At 38.2% G+C, this 20,987-nt stretch overlaps 1 protein-coding gene across 1 annotated transcript in view; it reads right to left on the minus strand.

Moving 5' to 3' along the window:
• The window catches only part of LOC143032604 (uncharacterized), a 204,340-nt gene that overhangs the window by 129,572 nt on the left and 53,781 nt on the right, over nt 1–20,987 (minus strand). The window contains exon 8 of the mRNA XM_076197475.1: nt 3,788–3,876. Coding sequence (XP_076053590.1) covers nt 3,788–3,876 — 89 coding nt within the window. The remainder of the gene's footprint in view (nt 1–3,787; nt 3,877–20,987) is intronic.

Genomic DNA, 20,987 nt, shown 5'->3' on the forward strand with positions numbered 1-20,987 from the left:
TGCAGCATACGGAATCCTTACAGGATTTCCGCAGGACCATGGTTAATGAAGAAACGGAAAGTAAGCTCATCCTCCTTTCTTCCTTTAAAGAGGAACTCCGGACTTCCGAGCAGGAATACGTTGCTGCAAACTTCAACCAGGATTTAAAACAGAAGACTTTAGAGGCTCTGAACTTGAAGGTAGCCACTCACTACCAGGTAGGCAGAACACGCATCTCTAAAAAGTTATTTAAACTTTATGGAGGTTACTTAGCCCTACCAAAACCAACAGATAGCTTCATCAATTTTCCGATGAACCCCTGTCAGAGGCCCAATGTGAATTCTTAAAGCTCGGAATTAATTGTTCCCTCATGCCCAAGTTTAAGCAGGTTAACAAAAAGGTAGAACTGGCCACTCTCTTCGATAACATTTGTAAGTTACAAAAAACAGGTGTTATTTCAGTTAACCCAGATCTACAGGAACAGCTACAGGCAGAAAGTACGAAACACCGCCAGCACCACAAGAGCCAACTTCCCCCTCGTCTGAAGGAAGCCGCAGAACAACTGCGCAACAACGAGAGGATAGTCATCAGAAGGGCAAACAAAGCTTCCTGCCATGTGATCCTCAACAGGGAAACTTATTTTCAGAAATGCCGTGATATCCTCCTAGATAATTCTAAGCTTAAACGTATCTCTCTGAACCCCGTTGTTCAGATTAAATCTAGACTTAACTAACTTATTTCTACTGTTAACGCTGTGATAGGAGGCAACAAATTTGTACCCCTAGTTGGTAATTTTTCCCCGGGATATTTTTATGGTAACGTAAAGGCCTACAAGGAAGGAAACCCCCTCAGGCCAATAATTTCCCAAATTCCTATGCCCTCTTATAGCGTAGCTAAAACTTTGCATGATATAATTTCTCCCTATATCCATAATACTTATTTTTTTAAATCTAGAGATGAATTCATAGACATCTTAAAGGACAATAAGCCTAACGGCTTTCTAGCATCGTTGGATGCTGCTAGTTTATTTTCAAACGTACCTGTGCTTAGGACAATTGACATCATCCTGGAATATGTTTATGAACACGCAGATTTCCCCCCTCCAACCATCCCGAGGCACATAATGGAAGATATGCTGAAAATCTGCACTACTGAGGCCCCCTTTAAATGTCCGGAGAGAAAGATGTATGTCCAGCACGACTGGATAGCAATGGGCTCCCCCCCTGGGAGTACTTTTTGCCCAAGCGTTCATGTCGGCAGTAGAGGAAGCAGTCTTTCAGGATGGCGTCGTCAGACCATCACTTTACTACAGATACATCGACATCTTTGTGTGCATACAACCAGAAGCCCTTCTCGAGGAATTAAGACTGCGCCTCCAGGAAGAATCCGGACTTAGTTTCACGACTAAACTGAACAAGGATGGCAAACTCCCTTTTCTTGATGTTTTAGTTGCCTCCTCATCCGGGGAATTTGCCACGAGTGTGTACAGGAAACCTACGAACTCTGAAAAATGTTTGAACTATAAAAGTGAGTACCCGACAAATTACAAAATCAGTGTTATTAGAGCGTATGTCCGTAAGGCTATAAAAATTTGTTCTTCTTGAAAGGCCCTACATATAGAACCGCAGCACATTCGCCAGATTCTTGTAAATAATGGTTTTCCAAACAGTGAATTTGACTCAATTTGTAATAAAATAATCTGTGACCACCTTTCCCCCCAAACATCCTCTAAGCCCCAATGCATTAACATCTACTATCATAACATCTTCACCGAGGGTTACAAAAAAGATGAGAAAATCATAAAAAATATCACTAAAAAATACAACCCAGTTTCTAAAGAGAAGGAAATCCGCGTGGTTGTACTCTACTCCAACCCAAAAACTAGCTCATTGGTAATAAAAAACAACCTGAATAGTAATACTGAGACCATGTCTAAAACCAACGTAGTGTACGAATTTAAATGTCTCACCGGGGACTGTGTAACCCGAAATTCATCTTATATTGGTTATACTATATGTAGTCTCAGGAGAATATCAATGCACTTGCAAAACGGGGCTATTAAACATCATCTAAAAAATATCATAACCAAACAGCCACCCGTGAATGCCTAGTTAAGAACACCAGGATTATAGCAATCAATAGGGATACACATAAACATAAGCTTTTAGAAGCTATGTTTATAAATCTCCAAAGCAACATGATTTCCATCATTGGTTTGTTTAACAATGCAGTGAAGCCACCACGACCCGTGACCTCACCCTATGTCAATACGCCCCAACCCCCCCCCTCCACCTCTTCCCACCCACTCCATCCACCCTCCCCCCCAACCGACCTCGCAACCCCCAAACCCCCCCAACCGACCTCGCAACCCCCAAACCCCCCAACCCCCTCCTTCCCGACATGATGAGTCATCAACCCCTCCCACTAAACCTTCCACCACCCAAGCCGGCTAGGTTCGCATATATAAGTCACCACCCGACGATTTCCTTCGTCATTTCTTTGGACCTTTAATTTTGTAAGTGTTGGTCCCCAACGGCCCATGTATCGAGGTCTATTTCAATGATTGTGAATTTTTGTTAAGGTTAACACCTTGTTCTTTATTTCTGTATGTCGGTAATATTTATGTTACAGACTTTCCTGAAGATTTTTCCTTCTTGCAGACGAAAGGTTAAATAAATGAATCATTTTGGCAATCAGGGTTATGCCCACCCTCCAAATGGCAGAGTACTGGTTAGAAAGCTTGAGAATACCCATTATAAGATTAACAACCTCCTTAATGCTGTCGACTTTAATAACGTATGCATATATATATATATATATATATATATATATATATACATATATGTATATATATAATATATATATATATATATATATATATATATATATATATATATATATATATAATTTTAAATCGCTACTGACTTTACTAATAATTTGCGGTATTCATTTATGGGAGCTCAAAATACTCAGAATGATAGGAGCTATCCAATGATATAGATAAAAATTGCAATTGTGGGACTAGCAAATAACTTTGAATTTACTGATTTTTCCTTATAATTCCTCTACAATCTGTGAGTGCCGAGTGATGAACTGGACATTGTCCGTGGCCCATCGAATCAATCGGTCCAGAGTGGCCTGAGTCAGTGAGCCGGACCCGATGGACTTTGTCTAGCGTGGCCTTAGTCAGTCGAGTTCTACTGCATGTCACTCCGAGTCACCGATTCACTCGTGATCTTCACTACCTGATTCCATATCTCGAGTTTCAAGGCCGGAACCCGTAGCCTACCTTGAGCTGCTGGTCAATGAATAGCCAATAGTTCTGTGGTATGAGTGGTGTCTGTTCATACAAGTACCAAGTACGTGATATGACCATTATACGTAATTTACATACCACTCCGAGCCACTGACATTTGTACAATCCGAGGATGCAAACAAACGTCAAGTGAACGAGTTAATGGGAAAGATGACTCGATTCATGCGATTCAGTGAAAGGAATCGTTCGATTTGAACGAGTGACTCGCGAGTTTTACATCAGTAGTCTGAACTCACTCGGTATTGCTTGTTCAGTTACTAGTTCGTATCTACTTTTTCTCAGGATTCATTGCTCATAAAATATCAGTTTAGCTATTACAGGAAGAAAATAAATATGTAGATATTGGTTTCATTCTCTATATTCACTATTAGGTATTCACACATGTCAGCTAAGAGCTATACAAACACCTCTACAGTTCACTCGCTGACAACATCTACTCAGAGTAATTGGAAATAGAAAACGGTTGAACTAATTTACCACAGTTATACTCACCTGATCATAATCGGTGCTATTACTCCAGAAGCAATAGCTTTCAATAGAACACCAGAAGTCTTTGCCTACTTGTATGCTCAAGCTATCTCCTGCGGCGAAAGAAAATTACATGTAAACTGATGTTCGTCTGGGAACAGGTATGTGTGTCGGGGAGTGCGTAAACGGACAATACCCCAACGGACAAAACCCCAATCAGTGAATAGGTTAGGTTATGTCCTCCCACTCAATTTTCCTATTGGGTTTTTGTCTGTTATGCAGATTGGGCTTTTATCCGTTGGGATTTTGTCATGTGTTCGTGCAGGGGAGAAGGAAAGCTGGAACCTTGAATATACTTAAATGTTAAAAAGTCGCTTGAGTTAATATTCTACCAATCAGTGTCTCAATTTTTTCATCTGGATCCAATTTGATATAATGTATTACCTTTGTGAGTTTATGCAGTACAAGGTTACTGCCCTTTTCTCACTTAGGTATTCTTATTTTTTTTTTACCAACATATGAAAAATTATTGATATGGTACAGGATAGAATGGATAGGTCAATCAATGTGTTGCCCCAGATCTCTCTTACAAGAGACACACTGGTCTCAGGTAATAGACAGGAGCATATATCACTCAGGGAAGAATTATCATGTTGTTGCCTAGTCATTGTTTGGTAAGTGTAGGATGAAATATTCAGTATTTTCTGTGTGGTGGTTGCATCTAGGGTAGATTGATTTTGTGTCCAGGCCTATTCTGTGTTGATGCTGCCTTTGAGCTGGATGGTATCCTGAAAACAAGGGTGCTACTTGACCTTCCATCAGCTTGGAAACTGTGGTTAGTAAAGAATGTTTGTATGATACAGGGATTTCAGGGGTTTTGTTTGGTTTCAAAATAGGGATTATGTGAACTCTTTTCCATATACTTGGGATTTTGTGTAACCAGGAACAGTTGAAGATGTCAGTTAAGGCTCTGGCTCTTTGGCCTAGGTGTTTGGGGTAGATGTTTGAGATTTTGTCTTGGCCTTCAGTTTGAGAGTTTTTCAATTCCTTTCTGGCCCCTTCTGCATTTTTGCTGGTGAAAGGAGGGTTGGCTTCAGTGTCTGATTTGATTTTCCATATTTCTTTATGCGTGTATACTTATTTCCTTTTTTCTAGTGGTGTGGACTTGATGCTTGTTTTGGAGATATGCTTATTGATGATGTAGCATTGCTGTTTTGTTGGCTATTTTTCCCCATTTTCCTTTCTATTTACTGTTAATTAGGTTTGTGTTGTTTTTATTTAATTGTTTTGGTTGTTCTTTTTCTTATTCTATTATTCCTTTTTTACTGTGCTTGTGCTGCCATGCCCTTGTGTGAATAAAGTCACCTGTTTGTATTTTTTAGGCACGCTTTGCGTAAATATCATGTTTAATATATGTTATGATTTATATTGTATTTCTTAAAATATAACCCATTGTGCAATACCAGTCTGCTGGGGCGAGCCTAATTACGTCTGCCATAACATCAAGCTCAGGAGAAACGTTACATAATTTGGTGGGTAAGCTTATTCTGTTTTCCCATTGGTTGAAGGTGTTTAAACTACCTACTTAGATACATTTTGGCATCCCGGAAACGTAAGCACCTACTCCCAGGCTATAAAAGGCGAAGCAGAGAGTGTAAAAGGCTGGTAGAGAATAGGTAGAAAAAGGGGTAGAAGGCGTGGGTTGCATTGTTGTGAGTTGGGTGTTTGATAAACAACAGTTCGTAAGCGACAGTTGTATATGTTCGCTCTCCGCCTTGAATTATCAAAATAGCCGGGGTGGGCCTGTATGACGTTTATATTTTGCTGAGTTATGCAAATATTCGAGCTTGCTTAAGGAAACAATATTACATATAGACTTGTAACAACGAATCTGATTGGGGAAAGGGTGGAGGATGAGAAAATTCAATTGGTTTACATTTGTAAGATAATTGGACTAAAGAATTCACGACGTCACTGCAAAATTGAACCAGAACCTGGCTTGCGTTTTCTCTGGGGATTCCTTGAATGATACTCAAAGAGCAAATGTAGAAGAAAGTATCGAGGAAAAGAAAAATCTCCACAGTTTCAATATCCCTAGACTGAAGATTAAAACTGAAGGAAAAGAACTTTAAAGATGGGGAACAAAGACAGTGGTTAAAGGAAAGTAGAAAATGAAGAGGGTGTACAAGAGTGGCGAAACAGAGAGCGACCCGGAAGAAGAAACAGAGAGTCAATAGAGAAGAGAAGCAGAAAGAACTAGAACGCGAAAAGAACAGAAAAAAAAAAAAAACGCCCAGGACCCATCTAAATTTACGTAGAAATTACCCTACATTCGTTAATTACGACAACTCCGCTAAACAAGTCCTTTGGACCACAACGATTGCTCATCTCCACGTGAAGTGCACAGCCTTCGTGTTTTTCTAAATATTTTCTGACATCTCCAGACTGCTGCTGGACTAAATATGTCTCGAAACTCTGTTACTTCTCAACTACGAAACATCAACCAGTATCTTACGTGTTCCTGACTACCAGAAGTTATCGTGCATCAGCGACTCGCCTCGAACTACCTATTTGTTCCCGAGACTTGGTACTCGGCCAAAACGATTTTTCCGTTGGTGTGACTTTTAGCTACCAGAATTAAGACTCGTTTACACCACAATCAAGACCGTTTCACCCACCTGTTCTTAAGTTCTGCATAGAAAAGCACACCCAGCTACTCTACTTGGTAAATAATTAACCATTTAATTCATGTCATATTCATTGATATATTATTTATTCTATGTCCATTTATGTTGTATGTGTTTTTTTTATTTGTAAATAAAAAGAAAATTTTACGAAGTGTTTAATTATCCTGCTTGACTCTCTTCTACTAGTACAAACTACGTACGGCACTAACTTTTCTTTTCCTTTTCATGTCGCGACTAGCCTGACCCATAGGTGAGTCGAGACAGTGGTTAACTCATGCGAGTACTTGGGGTTGATTTCTTCCTGTACCCTTTGAGAATGTTTCTTGCCTTCTGGATGATAGTTACCATTCCATCCACTACTTTATCTATGGATGAGCATTGGCCTTTTCAAAGGATTCTAACTCATTGTCTGTATCTTCAGAATACTCTTGCCAGTTTGTTTTTGGTAGTTTTTAAATGTTCTCATGTAAGTGGGTGTTATTTTCTCTTATATTTCTATGGTAATCTTTATTAGGAAGTCGTTGAATGAGAGATCTTGTATGGTTTCTGAGGTGTAAATGTGGTGTGACGTTGGCACCGCGGCACAGGGTCAAAGTCTACCCTGTAGAAGGGAGTGAATGGACATCGGTCTAGGGGACCCCTGTGGTGGGGACTCCTGTGGTGGAGGAAAAGAATACCGCTACCAAATATTCCCACTTGAATCGTACGAGGCGACAAAAACGGGATGGGGATTAGGACTAGGCATTCTTCTCCCTGTAGCCCCACAGGAGACATTCTTAAAAAAAAAAAAAAAAAAAAAAAAAAAAAAGGAGAGGCAGAACGGTCTCGGAGTTTTCCAACCAGTACCCTAAGGTTTGGGTCTTTTAATGTGCCTGGATGTGGTACAGATGAGAGTAAAAGGGAAGAGATAGGCAGTATGTTTGTGAGAAGAAAGATGGATGTGTTGGCACTGAGTGAAACTAAGTTGAGAGGGAGAGGCGAGTGTGAGTTTGGAAGTGTAGTTGGGAGGTTCTCAGGAGTGAAGAGAGGACGAGGGAGAGAAGGGGAGGCTATAATACTAAGTGAAGAGATAAGTAAGCGGGTAGTGGAGTGGAAGGTTTCTTCAAGGTTAATGTAGATGAAGGTGAAACCCGGAAGGGAGATGTGGATTTTTGTAAGTGCATATGGGCCTGGTGGTGAAAAGAGTGTAGAAGAAAGGGAGGCTTTTTGGATAGATTTAAATGAGTGCATAGAGGGATTAGGGAGAAACGTCAATGTAGTTGTATTGGGAGACCTTAATGCTAGGATAGGAAATGAATCAAAAGACGGAGTGGTTGGGAAGTGTGGGGTTCCAGGAAAGAATTGTAGTGGAGAGTTGATGGTGGAGATGTGTCTAGAAAGTTGATGATAGCAAATACAGTGTTTAGGCAAAAAGTTAAGCATAAGTATACATGGGAGAGGGTGGTGGATGGAAGGGTGGTAGATAGAGCGTTAATTAACTATATAGTGGTAAATAGGAGTATAGTAGGAAGAGTTAAGGTTGTACATGTTCTAAGGGGAGAGAGGGGAGGAATATCAGATAATTTTTTGGTAGAAGGTAAGTTGAGAGTGGAGGATAGATGGAGAAAGAGAAAAAGGACAAAAGGTAGGAAGGTGCTTAGAGTAAACTGCATAAATTATAAAGAAAAGTAGAAGGATTACAAGAAGAAGCTGAGAGAGGAGTGAGAGGGAGTGAAGGATAAAGTATAACTAAGAGTGGAGGAGAAATGGGGATGGTTCAAAGAGGGAGTCACAAGGTGTGCAAAGATGGTGTGTGGAACAAGGAGGATGGGAGGAAATAGAAGGAAGGGTAGTGAGTGGTGGGATGAGGAAGCAAAGAAGGTTGTAGAAGAGAAGAAGCGAGCATTCATAGATTGGTTACAAAATAGGACAAGGGAATCATATGAGAGGTACAAATAAAAGAGAAAAGAAGTAAAGTATATGATAAACGAGGCAAAGAGGAGAGCAGATGTGAAATGGGGTAAGAGTATGACAGAAAATTTTGAAAGTAATAAAAAGATGTTTTGGAAAGAAATTAAGAGAGGAAAAGGAGGCGAATCAAGTAGAGAAGAAAAGATAAAAGGTGCAGATGTAGAGATGATAATGGAAGAGAAGGCAGTAAAAGGAAGATGGGCAGAGTATTTAGGGAGTTGCTAAATATGAAGGAGGATAGGGAGGGAAAGGTAGCTGCAGTGGGAAGCACCAAGAAAATTACTGCGATGAGTCATGAAAATGGAGGAGAAATAAGGAAAAATGAGGTGAAGGGTTGGATGGATGTCATGCAGAATGTGTGAAAAAAAGAGGTACAGTGATGGTGGACTGGCTGGTGAGGTTATTTAATGTTTGTTTAAGAGAGGGTAGAGTGCCGGAGGACAGGAGGAAAGCCTATATTGTTCCACTTTACAAGAGAAAAGGGGACAAATGTGAGTGTAGTAGTTTGAGAGGGATCAGTTTGTTTAGTGTAGTTGGGAAGGCTTATGGGAGGGTCTTGATTGATAGGATTAGGAGAGGAACAGAGGGAGTAAATGGCGAGGAACAGTGTGGGTTTAGGACAGGTAGGAGTTGCGTAGATCAGGTTTTTGTGATAAGACATATGCGAGAAAGCTATAGGAAAAGGTAAGGATGTTTTTTGGGCTTTTATGGATCTGGAAAAGGCTTATGACAAGGTAGACAGGAAGTCACTGTGGGAGGTATTGCAGATATATGGGATAGGAAGAAAATTTTAGGAGCTGTCAAGAGTTTTTACGAAAGTAGTAGAGCGTGTGTTAGGATTAGGAATGGAGAGAGTGAGTGATTCGAGGTAAAGGTGGGACTTTGTCAGGTATGTGTTCTGTCACCCTGGCTGTTCAATCTATATATGGATGGGGTGGTGCGAGAGGTAAATGCAAGGGTAGTGGGTCAGGGATTGGAGATGGTTAAAGAAAATGGAGAAAAGTGGGAGATAAGCCAGTTCTTGTTTGTTGACGAGACTGTGCTTGTAGGAGGATCTGAGGAGGGATTGAGGAAGTTAGTGATAGAGTTTGGGAAGGTGTGTGAAAGAAGGAAGTTGAAGATAAATGTGAGTAAATGTAAGGTAATGAGATGTACATGGGGAGAAAGTGGCAGCAGACTGGAAGTGAGTATTAAGGGAGAAAGACTAGAGGAAGTGGATATTTTTAGGTACTTGGGTGCGAATATGGTAGGAAAGGGAGGGGTGGAGGTGGAGGTAGTATGTAGATTGAGAGAAGCGAGTAAATGCCTTGGTGGATTAAAAAGTGTAGTGAGAAATAAACATTTGGGAATGGATGCTAAGAGGAAACTGTATGAAGGAGTGATTGTGCCGACAGCACTGTACGGGCCAAAAACATGGAACATAAGAAAGGAAGAGAGGAGGATTTTGAATGTGTTTGAGATGAGGTGCCTGATAAGTATGATGGGGGTTACTAGGCTGGATAGAGTGAGAAATGGGGAGGTGAGAAGGAGAGCGGGGGTGGAAAGGGAGTTGTGAGATAGAGCTGATGAAAGAGTATTGGGATGGTTTGGACATATGGAAAGAATGAGTGAAGAAAGACTAGTAAAAGAGGTGTGGAAGGCAGAGGAGGAAGGAGTGAACATGAGGGGTCGATCTAGGATGAGATGAATGGATGGAGTAAAGGGGGCTTTGGGAAAGAGGGAAATGTCTGTTAAGGAAGGACGGGAAAGGACAGAGATGAGATGAATGGATAATGGTTGCATATGGATGATGCTGTGATGCATGAAGGGAAATGGGTGGGAGATGGAGGATGAGGGAGTATGTGTGAGAAATAATTTGACGCAGCCCGAATGGATTTCTCCCCGTCTTCTCCTTTTCTGCATGAGGGGACGGAGAGGGAGGGTCTTCGATTTAATGAGGCGGCCTTGCTGCGGATGTGCTGTGTCTTGTGACACTGCTTCTGACCCAGGGCAGTGGGCGAGATGCAGGGATGACCCATCATCTAGGAGGTTCTAAGATAAGAGGGTGGAGGGGAGGGGAGTATGATAGGGATGGAATGGGTGGGAGTGTTTTTTATGCCTTTGTTTTTTGGCTACCTCCCTTATAAGGGAAAAAAAGTCCTTCGGTATATGTGAGTATGTATGTATGTATGTCCACTTATGTTGTATGTGTTTTTTTAATTGTAAATAAAAAGAAATTTTAACAAAGTGTTTAATTATCCTCCTTGAACTCTCTGCTACTAGTGCAAACTACGTACGGCATTAACTTTTTTCTTTTCATGTCACGACTAACCTGACCCATAGGTGAGTCGTGGCAGTGGCTAACTTATGTGAGTACTTGGGGTTGATTTCTTTCTGTAGCCTTTGAGTGTTTCTTGCCTTCTGGATGATAGTTACCATTCCATCCACTACTTTATCTATGGATGAGCACTGGTCTATTTCAAAGGATTCTAACTCACCCCCAAGTATAGTTTCTCATGTTTGTGTTCATAAGGAGGATGAACACATTGTTATGTCAAGGAATGTTGGTTTTTGTGTTAGGAAGGTTGTTGTTGTCGTTCCCTAGACTGTCTGGCCGAGCAGTCCCGTCTCCCTGAGGAATGCTACGTCTGGAACAGGGTTTTCCTACAAATCCTTTATGTAATGTATATTGTGTTGTTGGTATGTATGATTATGTATAATTCAGTCTTCCATAATGTGTTGTATGTTATGGGGTAAAGTGTTGCATTCAATCTCTTCTGGTAACTTAGAAGGGCTGGATAATGGCCACACCATAGTCTGGCTAGGTGGACCCTGTCCACTCGGGGGAGAGCGAATTCAGAGTAATGGATATCTGGGGTTTTGGCATGCTGCGATGTGCAGTCTTTCAGTTTGTTGACGGAATAATTAGCGATATGATTATGAATGTACTTTTGGTGGCTGATGTCTGGTGGTTCTGGAGGAAGAGAGGAGAGTATTTGTGTGTGACATAGGTGTTTGGGTGTTGTTTTAATGTTTCTTGGCATGTTTGGATGGTCTGCTATGTAGTTTAGTGGCTGTACTATGTGAAAGCTGCGGCAAGGGTTTGTATGCCTTTCATATCAAGGTGACCTTTGATTTTGACGACTCGTTTCATGGCATAGATGGTCTGTAGGTGTTATATTTGTAGTGGTAGTTTCTTTGATTCGTCTGAATAATGTTGTCTTATGGGGCTGTTGCTGGAGTTCATATGTTTATATTGGGAAATTGATCAAGCATTTTGTGTCATCTTTGGTCTGCAGTTTGGTAAGCTAGATTGGATGATGTGGATTCAGATCACCTGCTAATATGTGTTTTTTAATGAGTCGTTGTGATTGAAAGATGAAACTTCGTGGGACTTAGGTAGTGGGTGGGATGTATGTGTTCAACATGGTGTTGTTGTTTTTTTCTTTATTTGTGTTTGGATTGTGTAAGAAAGATGTTGTGTGGATCAAGTTTTTATATTAAGGTAGATATATGATAAATTTTTGGCAAAAGGTAAAGATGTCTTTTGGGTTTGTCTGGATCTAGATAAGATGTGAGATGTGTTGTAGAGGGATGGGATAGGGGAATGGTTGTTGAAGGCAGTCTATATATATATATATATATATATATATATATATATATATATATATATATATATATATATATATATAAACAGTAAAGCTTGTGTTAGGATAGGAAATGGAAAGAGAGAGAGAGAGTGGTTAGAGGTGAAGGGGCTACGTCTGGGTTGGGTGATGTCACCATGGTGGCTCAAGGTGTACAGCCATGGCTGAAAGCTTGTGAATAGGCAGTGAAGGGAACCACAGCCAATATAGGGCAGAGCGCTCGAGCAAGTTGACATTCCACGCCCCTGTCGATGTGGTCGCCCCTCTATGAGCGAGTTCTCGGTAGTTAGGTACCTGTAAGTAGGTCTGAGATTTGCAAGTAATGCATCACTAAATGTTTTAGCCCACTCTTTTTTATTTTATAATTACAAAAAATACCTATATGTATGGAATACACATATGTAATGAATAACCTATTACGGCATGCGACGGCTCAAGTATAAATGATAGTCGCTCCTCTGTGAATGAGTTTACGAGTTTCTAGTACAGTAGTTATATATACTTTGTTAAGTATAGGAATCAAATGTGTTGCATTATGAAGATGAATTTCCGGTCAACTCTACTGTATGTTAGATATAAAGTATGGGTACACGATGAACTTAAAATGCATGACATTGTCAGTTAATATTACAGCCATTATGTATTCAAAAGGTGTAAAAACGACTAGGATTGAATTGAGCAAGGTCTACCGAAACTATTAGTAAATATTTATTGCTCCAAATCAATGGTAGTCATTTTGAGCTTCCTTTGGTGTATTTTATTGGAACAAACCAGTTGCCGAGGAAACGGCTCAAATGTCACTTTCGTGGGAAATACACACCAAGCGACATCTACGCTTTAATTAACATTGTTAATTATTATTATAATTACTGTTACTATTATCATTATTATTTTTTTATTTCTGTTATGATCATTACTATTGTTATATATATATATATATATATATATTATATATATATACATACGTATATACATATATATATATATATATATATATGTATATATATATATATATATATATATATATAAATATATATATATGCACCCCATACAGATTAGCTCAGGACCGACCGGGATGGCGTGGACCAATCGGCAAAGGAAGAGCAGCTTATGAAGGTGAACACCTCGAGATAGCAAATGCAAAACTAGCAGCACATAAATCTTTTATATACATCTTACACGTACACAAACACGCACGCACACACACACACACTTCAACGAATGGACGGCTTAGAAGACGTTCTGAAGAAAAGTGAAGTCTGTGGATCCCAACGCAAAGAGAAGTGCCTAGTGTTTTTGCAGGGTGGGGGGGAAAGTGCTCGTGGAGTAGTGGGAACGTAGGGAAAGAGGAAAAGGGGAGGGATTACTGAGGGAAATGGAAGGAAATGAGGAGGGAGTAGACTTTGACCAGCCAGACAAGCGGAAGGTAAACAAAAGACTTAGCGAGGATCAAATGTCTAATAAAAATGTAAAGATTAGAAGTATAGAGAGGAGCAATACAGAAGAAAGTGACGAGAATATGTTCCAGGGATTTAAAGAGGGTGGGGGGGACACAACCCCCCCCCCCGACTGATAAGACTAGAGGAGAGAGTTGATAAGGTGATCGAGGACTTGGAGCGTAAGTTAGGTAACGTAGACTCCATTTTTCAAAGAATTGAAAGGTTGGAACAACTAGAGAAGGCTAACAGAAACTTAACTGAAGAAATAGAGGACCTAAAAAGACAGTTAGGAAATGTAAAGGAGGAGAATGAGAAATTGAAGAAGAATAGTAATGAAAACAGAGAGAAAATAGCTACAGAAGCTAAAAATTGGAGAATAACTCAAGAAGGGAATAAGGTTTCATTCACTGACATAGTCAAACAGCAATTGAAAGAACATAATGAAGACTCAGTTATTAAAGTGATGAGACAGAAGGAGAATATAGTAAGAGAATTAGCTGACAAAAAGAAATGTATAATTATATTAGGAATGGAAGAGAAACATAACCCAGATAGAACCGCAAGAATCAAGGAGGAAAATGAAAGAGTAAGCAGTTTATTAAAATTAGTCCAGGAAGATGAACCAGAAATTATAAAGGAAATTGAGGAAAAATTCAGACTCGGAAAATATAGTACAGATAAGACCAGACCAATTAAGATTAAATTCAGGTCACAAACAACAGCAGAGAAAATTCTATCCAAGACAGGGAAACTAGCAACAAATGATCAATATAAAAAGGTATGGATAAAAAGAGAAATGAATAAGGAGGAAAGAGAGGCAGAAAAGCAGAAAAGAATTGAAGCTAAGGCAAAAAACGAGAAAAGAACGGAGTCAGAGAAAGAGAGATTCTATTGGAGAGTAGTGAACATGAAAATAAAGCAGTTCGACATACTAAAGAAAAACATAAGGGAAACAGAGAATACAATGGAAGTGGCAGAAAACTAAGAGTGTCTTACACAAATATAGATGGATTGATAACAGGATTGAATGAACTGAATGATTATTTGAAAGAAAAAGAACCGGACATAATGGGAATTGTAGAAACAAAATTAAAAGGCCCACTACCACCCAACAGTGTAGGACATGATACATACAATTATTGGATTAGAAACAGAGAGAAAAAACAAGGGGGTGGAGTTATGTTCCTGACTAAGAAGGATATAAACGTGAAAGGTGTCATATATGGAAAGAATACAGTAGAGATGATTATGATAGAAGTGGAAGACCGAGATAAGAAGAGCAGAAAATTTGTGATCAATTATGTGCCTCCGAAAACAGCCTCATGGGAGGAGAGTGAACATAAAAGTATGTTAGAGGACACAAAGATAGCATTAACTAAAATAATGGAAGACGGAGGAAGAATAGTTATGATGGGCGACTTTAATTGCAAAGAAATCTGCTGGGAAGAAATGACAGTAAAGAGTGGTGATGACTCATGGGGAAATGCTCTACTTGAGATGATTACTGACCATTCAATGACACAATGGATACAAGAGAACACTAGGTATAGAAATGAAGAAGAACCATCGAGGCTAGACTTAATAATTACATCTGAACCTAGAATAGTGGACAAGATTGAATATAAAACACCAATAGGTAAAAGTGACCACATATTGATTGAACTGGAACTTAATGAAGAAAAATATATGAAAAGAAATGAACAATATAGAAAAGGAAGAATGATGTATGAAAAAACAAACTTTGATAAAATAAGAGAATTCTTCCAACAAGAAAACTGGGAAGAAATATACAAAGAAGAAACAACAGTGGAAGAGAAATGGAATATTTTGACAAAAATTTACAAAAAAGGAGTGGAAAAGTATGTCCCAAGACAAAAACAAGAAAAAGAATATGTAAAATGCTGGTACAACAAAAGTTGTAGGGAGTTAAAGGACAAAAGAGACAAAGCCTGGAACAGATGGAAAAAAGACAGAAGACCTGAAAAATGGAAAATATATACTGGTTATAGAAATGAATATGTACAAAAGTGCAGAGAGAAAAAAAGAAAATATGAAAAAGATGTTATAGAAAAGTGTAAAGATCAACCAAAACTATTCTACAGATTTGTAAACAATAAACTGAAAAACAAACAAGACTTAGAGAAATTAAGACAAGGAGGAGTTGAATACACTGAGGAAATGGAAATGGCAGAAATTATGAACAAACATTTTAAATCAGTGTTTACAAGGGAAAATATACAACCTGAAGAGATTGAGTGGAAGGAAAAAGTCCCCCCTATGGAAGAAATAGAAGTAACAAAGAATGAAATATTGACACACTTGGGTAATTTTGATGTTAGAAAATCGCATGGGCCAGATGAAATAGCAAACTGGATTCTGAAAGAATGCAGGAATGAACTGGCAGACAAAATACATAGCATAATAAGCAGTTCCTTAAAAGAAGGAAAAGTTCCAGAAGATTGGAAAAAAGCAAATATAGTACCTATATATAAAGGAGGAAATAAAGAAGAACCTACCAACTATAGACCAGTCTCTCTAACAAGTACAATAGCAAAAATATGTGAAAGAATTATCAAAAGTAGATGGGTAAAATACTTGGAAAAAAACAACGTACTAAATCCAAGGCAATTTGGATTCAGACAAGGACGATCATGCGTCACCAATTTAATATGTTTCTATTCAAGGCTAATAGATATAATACAAGAAAGAGATGGATGGGCTGATTGTGCATTTCTAGACCTAAAAAAAGCTTTTGACAAAGTACCACATAAGAAGTTGCTTAAGAAATTAGAATATGAAGGAGGAATACAAGGTAAATTGCTAAATTGGATGGAAGACTTTTTGCAAGAAAGAAAAATGAGAGTAGTGATAAGAGATCAGCACTCAAAATGGAATGAAGTAATAAGCGGTGTCCCGCAGGGAACAGTTCTGGCCCCAATAATGTTTGCTATATATATTAATGATATGGATGAAGGAATTGAAAGCTATATGAGCTTCTTTGCAGATGATGCAAAATTACTGAAAAGAGTGAAAACTGAAGAAGATTGTGAATCACTACAGAGAGATCTAAATAAAGTACAAGAATGGAGTAGGAAGTGGGAGATGGAGTTCAATACAAAAAAGTGTAGTATAATGGAATTTGGAAAAAGCAAAAACAGAATAACAGGATCATATAATTTGGGAGAAGAAGGAATAAAAAAAGTAGAAAATGAGAAGGACCTGGGAGTCATTGTTATGAATAATATGTCACCTGAGAAACATATAAATAAGATTTTTGGAGAAACTTATAATTTAATAAGAACAATCAAAGTGGCATTTACATACCTGGATGAAGAAATGGTGAGGAAAATCCTAATCACCCTGATAAGACCAAGATTGGAATATGCAGCAACGATATGGTCACCAAGTACAAAAAAATGTATAAAAAAACTTGAAAGAATACAAAGAGCAATTACAAAACTGGCACCAACACTCTCAAAACTATCATATGAAGAGAGACTACAAAAACTTAAACTACAGACACTAGAGCAAAGAAGAGAGAGAGGAGATTTGATAGCTATTTACAGAATCATGAAAGGCATAGAAATTACTGATAGAGAGAATCTGATAAAATGGGATGACAGAAATACAAGAGGACACGGAAAGAAAATAAAAAAAGACAGCTATAGAAGAGATTTTAAAAAGAACAGCTTTCCTCACAGAGCAATAGACAGTTGGAACAAGTTAGATGAGAAAGTGGTGTGTGCAAAAACAATACATGAATTTAAAAATAGTTTAGATAAAATGAGATATGAAGACGGGACCCCACGAGCATAGCTCCCCTTCCCGTAAAATACAACTAGGTACAACTAGGTGAATACACACACACTTCAACGAACGGACGGCTTAGAAGACGTTCTGAAGAAAATTGAAGTATTGTGGATCCCAACGCAAAGAGAAGTGCCTATTGTATTTACAGGGTGGGGGAATTGCTCGTGGGGTAGTAGGAAAGTAGGGAAAGAGGAGAAGGGGAGGGATTACTGAGGGAAATGGAAGGAAATGAGGAAGGAGTAGACTTGGCCCAGACAGACAGGCGAAAGGTAAACAAAAGGCCCCCCGACGACGATGAAATGTCTAATAAAAATGTAAAGATTAGAAGTATAGATAAGAGCAATACAGTAGAAAGTGATGAGAATATTTTCCAGGGATTTAAAGAGGGTGGGGGGACACAACCCCCCCCCCCCGACTGACAAGACTAGAAGAGAAGGTCGATAAGATGATCGAGGACTTGGAGCGTAGGTTCGGTCATGTTAACAATATTATACGGAGGGTTGAAAAATTGGAAGAACTAGAGAAGGCGAACAAAAACTTAACTGATGAAATAGAAAACCTGAAAAGACAGTTAAAAGAAGTAAAGGTGGAGAATGAGGAATTGAAGAAGAATAGTAAAGAAAACAGAGAGGGATGGAAGTCGATAAAAGAAAACAGTAAAGTTGCATTTACTGATATCATTAAACAGCAAATGAGAGAACAAACTGAAGACTCAGTTATTAAAGTGATGAGACAGAAGGAGAATATAGTAAGAGACTTAGCTGACAAAAAGAAATGTATAATTATATTAGGAATGGAAGAGAAACATAACCCAGATAGAACCTCAAGAACCAATGAGGAAAATGAAAAAGTAAGCAGTTTACTAAAATTAGTTCAGGAAGATGAACCAGAAATTATGAAGGAAATTGAGGAAAAATTCAGGCTCGGAAAGTATAGTACAGATAAGACCAGACCAATTAAGATTAAATTCAGGTCACAAACGACGGCACAGAATATCTTATCCAAAACAGGGAAACTAGCAACAAGTGAACAATATAAAAAGGTATAGATAAAAAGGGATATGAATAAAGAGGAAAGAGAGGAAGAAAAGCAGAAAAGACTTGAAGCTAAGACAAAAAACAAGAACAGAACGGAGTCAGAGAAAGAGAGATTCTATTGGAGAGTAGTGAATATGAAACTAAAGAAAGTCGACATACAAGAGAAAAACAAAAGGGAAACAGAGAACACAATGGAAGTGACAGAAAACTAAGAGTGTCTTACACAAATATAGATGGATTAATAACAGGATTGAATGAGCTGAATGATTATCTGAAGTAAAAAGAACCGGACATAATGGGAATTGTAGAAACAAAATTAAAAGGCCCACTACCACCCAACAGTGTAGGACATGATGCATATAATTATTGGATTAAAAACAGAGAGAAAAAGCAAGGGGGTGGAGTTATGTTCATGACTAAGAAGGATATAAACGTGAAGGGTGTCATATATGGAAAGAATACAGTAGAGATGATTATGATAGAAGTGGAAGACAGAGATAAGAAGAGCAGAAAATTTGTGATAAATTATGTGCCTCCGAAAACAACCTCATGGGAGGAGAGTGAACATAAAAGTATGTTAGAGGACACAAAGATAACATTAAATAAAATAATGGAAGATGGAGGAAGAATAGTTATAATGGGCGACTTTAATTGCAAAGAAATCTGCTGGGAAGAAATGACAGTAAAGGGTGGAGACGGCTCATGGGGAAACGCTCTACTTGAGATGATTACTGACCATACAATGACACAATGGATACAGGAGAACACCAGGTATAGAAATGAAGAAGAACCATCGAGACTAGACTTAATAATTACATCTGAACCTAGAATAGTGGACAAGATTGAATATAAAACACCAATAAGTAAAAGTGACCACATATTGATTGAACTGGAACTTAATGAAGAAAAATATATGAAAAGAAATGAGCAATATAGAAAAGGAAGAATGATGTATGAAAAACAAGAAAACTGGGAAGAAATATACAAAGAAGAAACAACAGTAGAAGAGAAATGGAATATTTTGACAAAAATTTACAAAAAAGGAGTGGAAAAGTATGTCCCAAGACAAAAACAAGAAAAAGAATATGTAAAATGCTGGTACAACAAAAGTTGTAGGGAGCTAAAAGACAAAAGAGACAAAGCCTGGAACAGATGGAAAAAAGACAGAAGACCTGAAAAATGGAAAATATATACCGGTTATAGAAATGAATATGTACAAACGTGCAGAGAGGAAAAGAGAAAATATGAAAAATATGTCATAGAAAAGTGTAAAGATCAACCAAAACTATTCTACAGATTTGTAAACAATAAACTGAAAAACAAACAAGACTTGGAGAAATTAAGACAAGAGGGAGTTGAATACACTGAGGAAATGGAAATGGCGGAAATTATGAACAAACATTTTAAATCAGTGTTTACAAGGGAGAACATACAACCTGAAGAGATTGAATGGAAAGAGAAAGTCCCCCCTATGGAAGAAATAGAAGTAACAAAGAATGAAATATTGACACACTTGAGTAATCTTGATGTCAGAAAATTGCATGGACCAGATGATATAGCAAACTGGATTCTGAAAGAATGCAGGAATGAACTGGCAGACAAAATACATAGCATACTAAACAGTTCCTTGAAAGAAGGAAAAGTTCCAGAAGATTGGAAAAAAGCAAATATAGTACCTATATATAAAGGAGGAAATAAAGAAGAACCTACAAACTATAGACCAGTCTCTCTAACAAGTACAATAGCAAAGATTTGTGAAAGAATTGTCAAAAGTAGATGGGTAAAATATTTAGAAAAAAACAAAGTGATAAATCCAAGGCAATTTGGATTCAGACAAGGACGATCATGCGTCACCAATTTAATATGTTTCTATTCAAGGCTAATAGATATAATACAAGAAAGAGATGGATGGGCGGACTGTGCATTTCTAGACCTAAAGAAAGCTTTTGACAAAGTACCACATAAGAAGTTGCTTAAGAAATTAGAAACTGAAGGAGGAATACAGGGCAAACTACTAAATTGGATGGAAGACTTTTTGCAAGAAAGAAAAATGAGAGTAGTGATAAGAAACCAGCACTCAAAATGGGATGAAGTAATAAGCGGTGTTCCGCAGGGAACAGTACTGGCCCCAATAATGTTTGCTATATATATTAATGATATGGCTGAAGGAATAGAAAGCTATATGAGCTTCTTTGCAGATGATGCAAAACTACTGAAAAGAGTGAAAACTGAAGAAGATTGTGAATCACTACAGAGAGATCTAAATATAGTACAAGAATGGAGTAGGAAGTGGGAGATGGAGTTCAATACAAAAAAGTGTAGTATAATGGAATTTGGAAAAAGCAAAAACAGAATAACAGGAGCATACAAATTGGGAGAAGAAGGAATAAAAAAAGTAGAAAATGAGAAGGACCTGGGAGTCATTGTTATGAATAATATGTCACCTGAGAAACATATAAATAAGATTTTTGGAGAAACTTATAATTTAATAAGAACAATCAAAGTTGCATTTACATACCTGGATGAAGAAATGGTGAAGAAAATCCTACTCACCCTGATAAGACCAAGATTGGAATATGCAGCAACGATATGGTCACCAAGTACAAAAAAATGTATAAAAAAACTTGAAAGAATACAAAGAGCAATTACAAAACTGGCACCAATGCTCTCAAAAC

This window comes from Oratosquilla oratoria, chromosome 14 (genome assembly GCF_046742065.1).
Source record: "Oratosquilla oratoria isolate Oo_2021 chromosome 14, ASM4674206v1, whole genome shotgun sequence".
NCBI lineage: Eukaryota > Metazoa > Arthropoda > Malacostraca > Stomatopoda > Squillidae > Oratosquilla > Oratosquilla oratoria.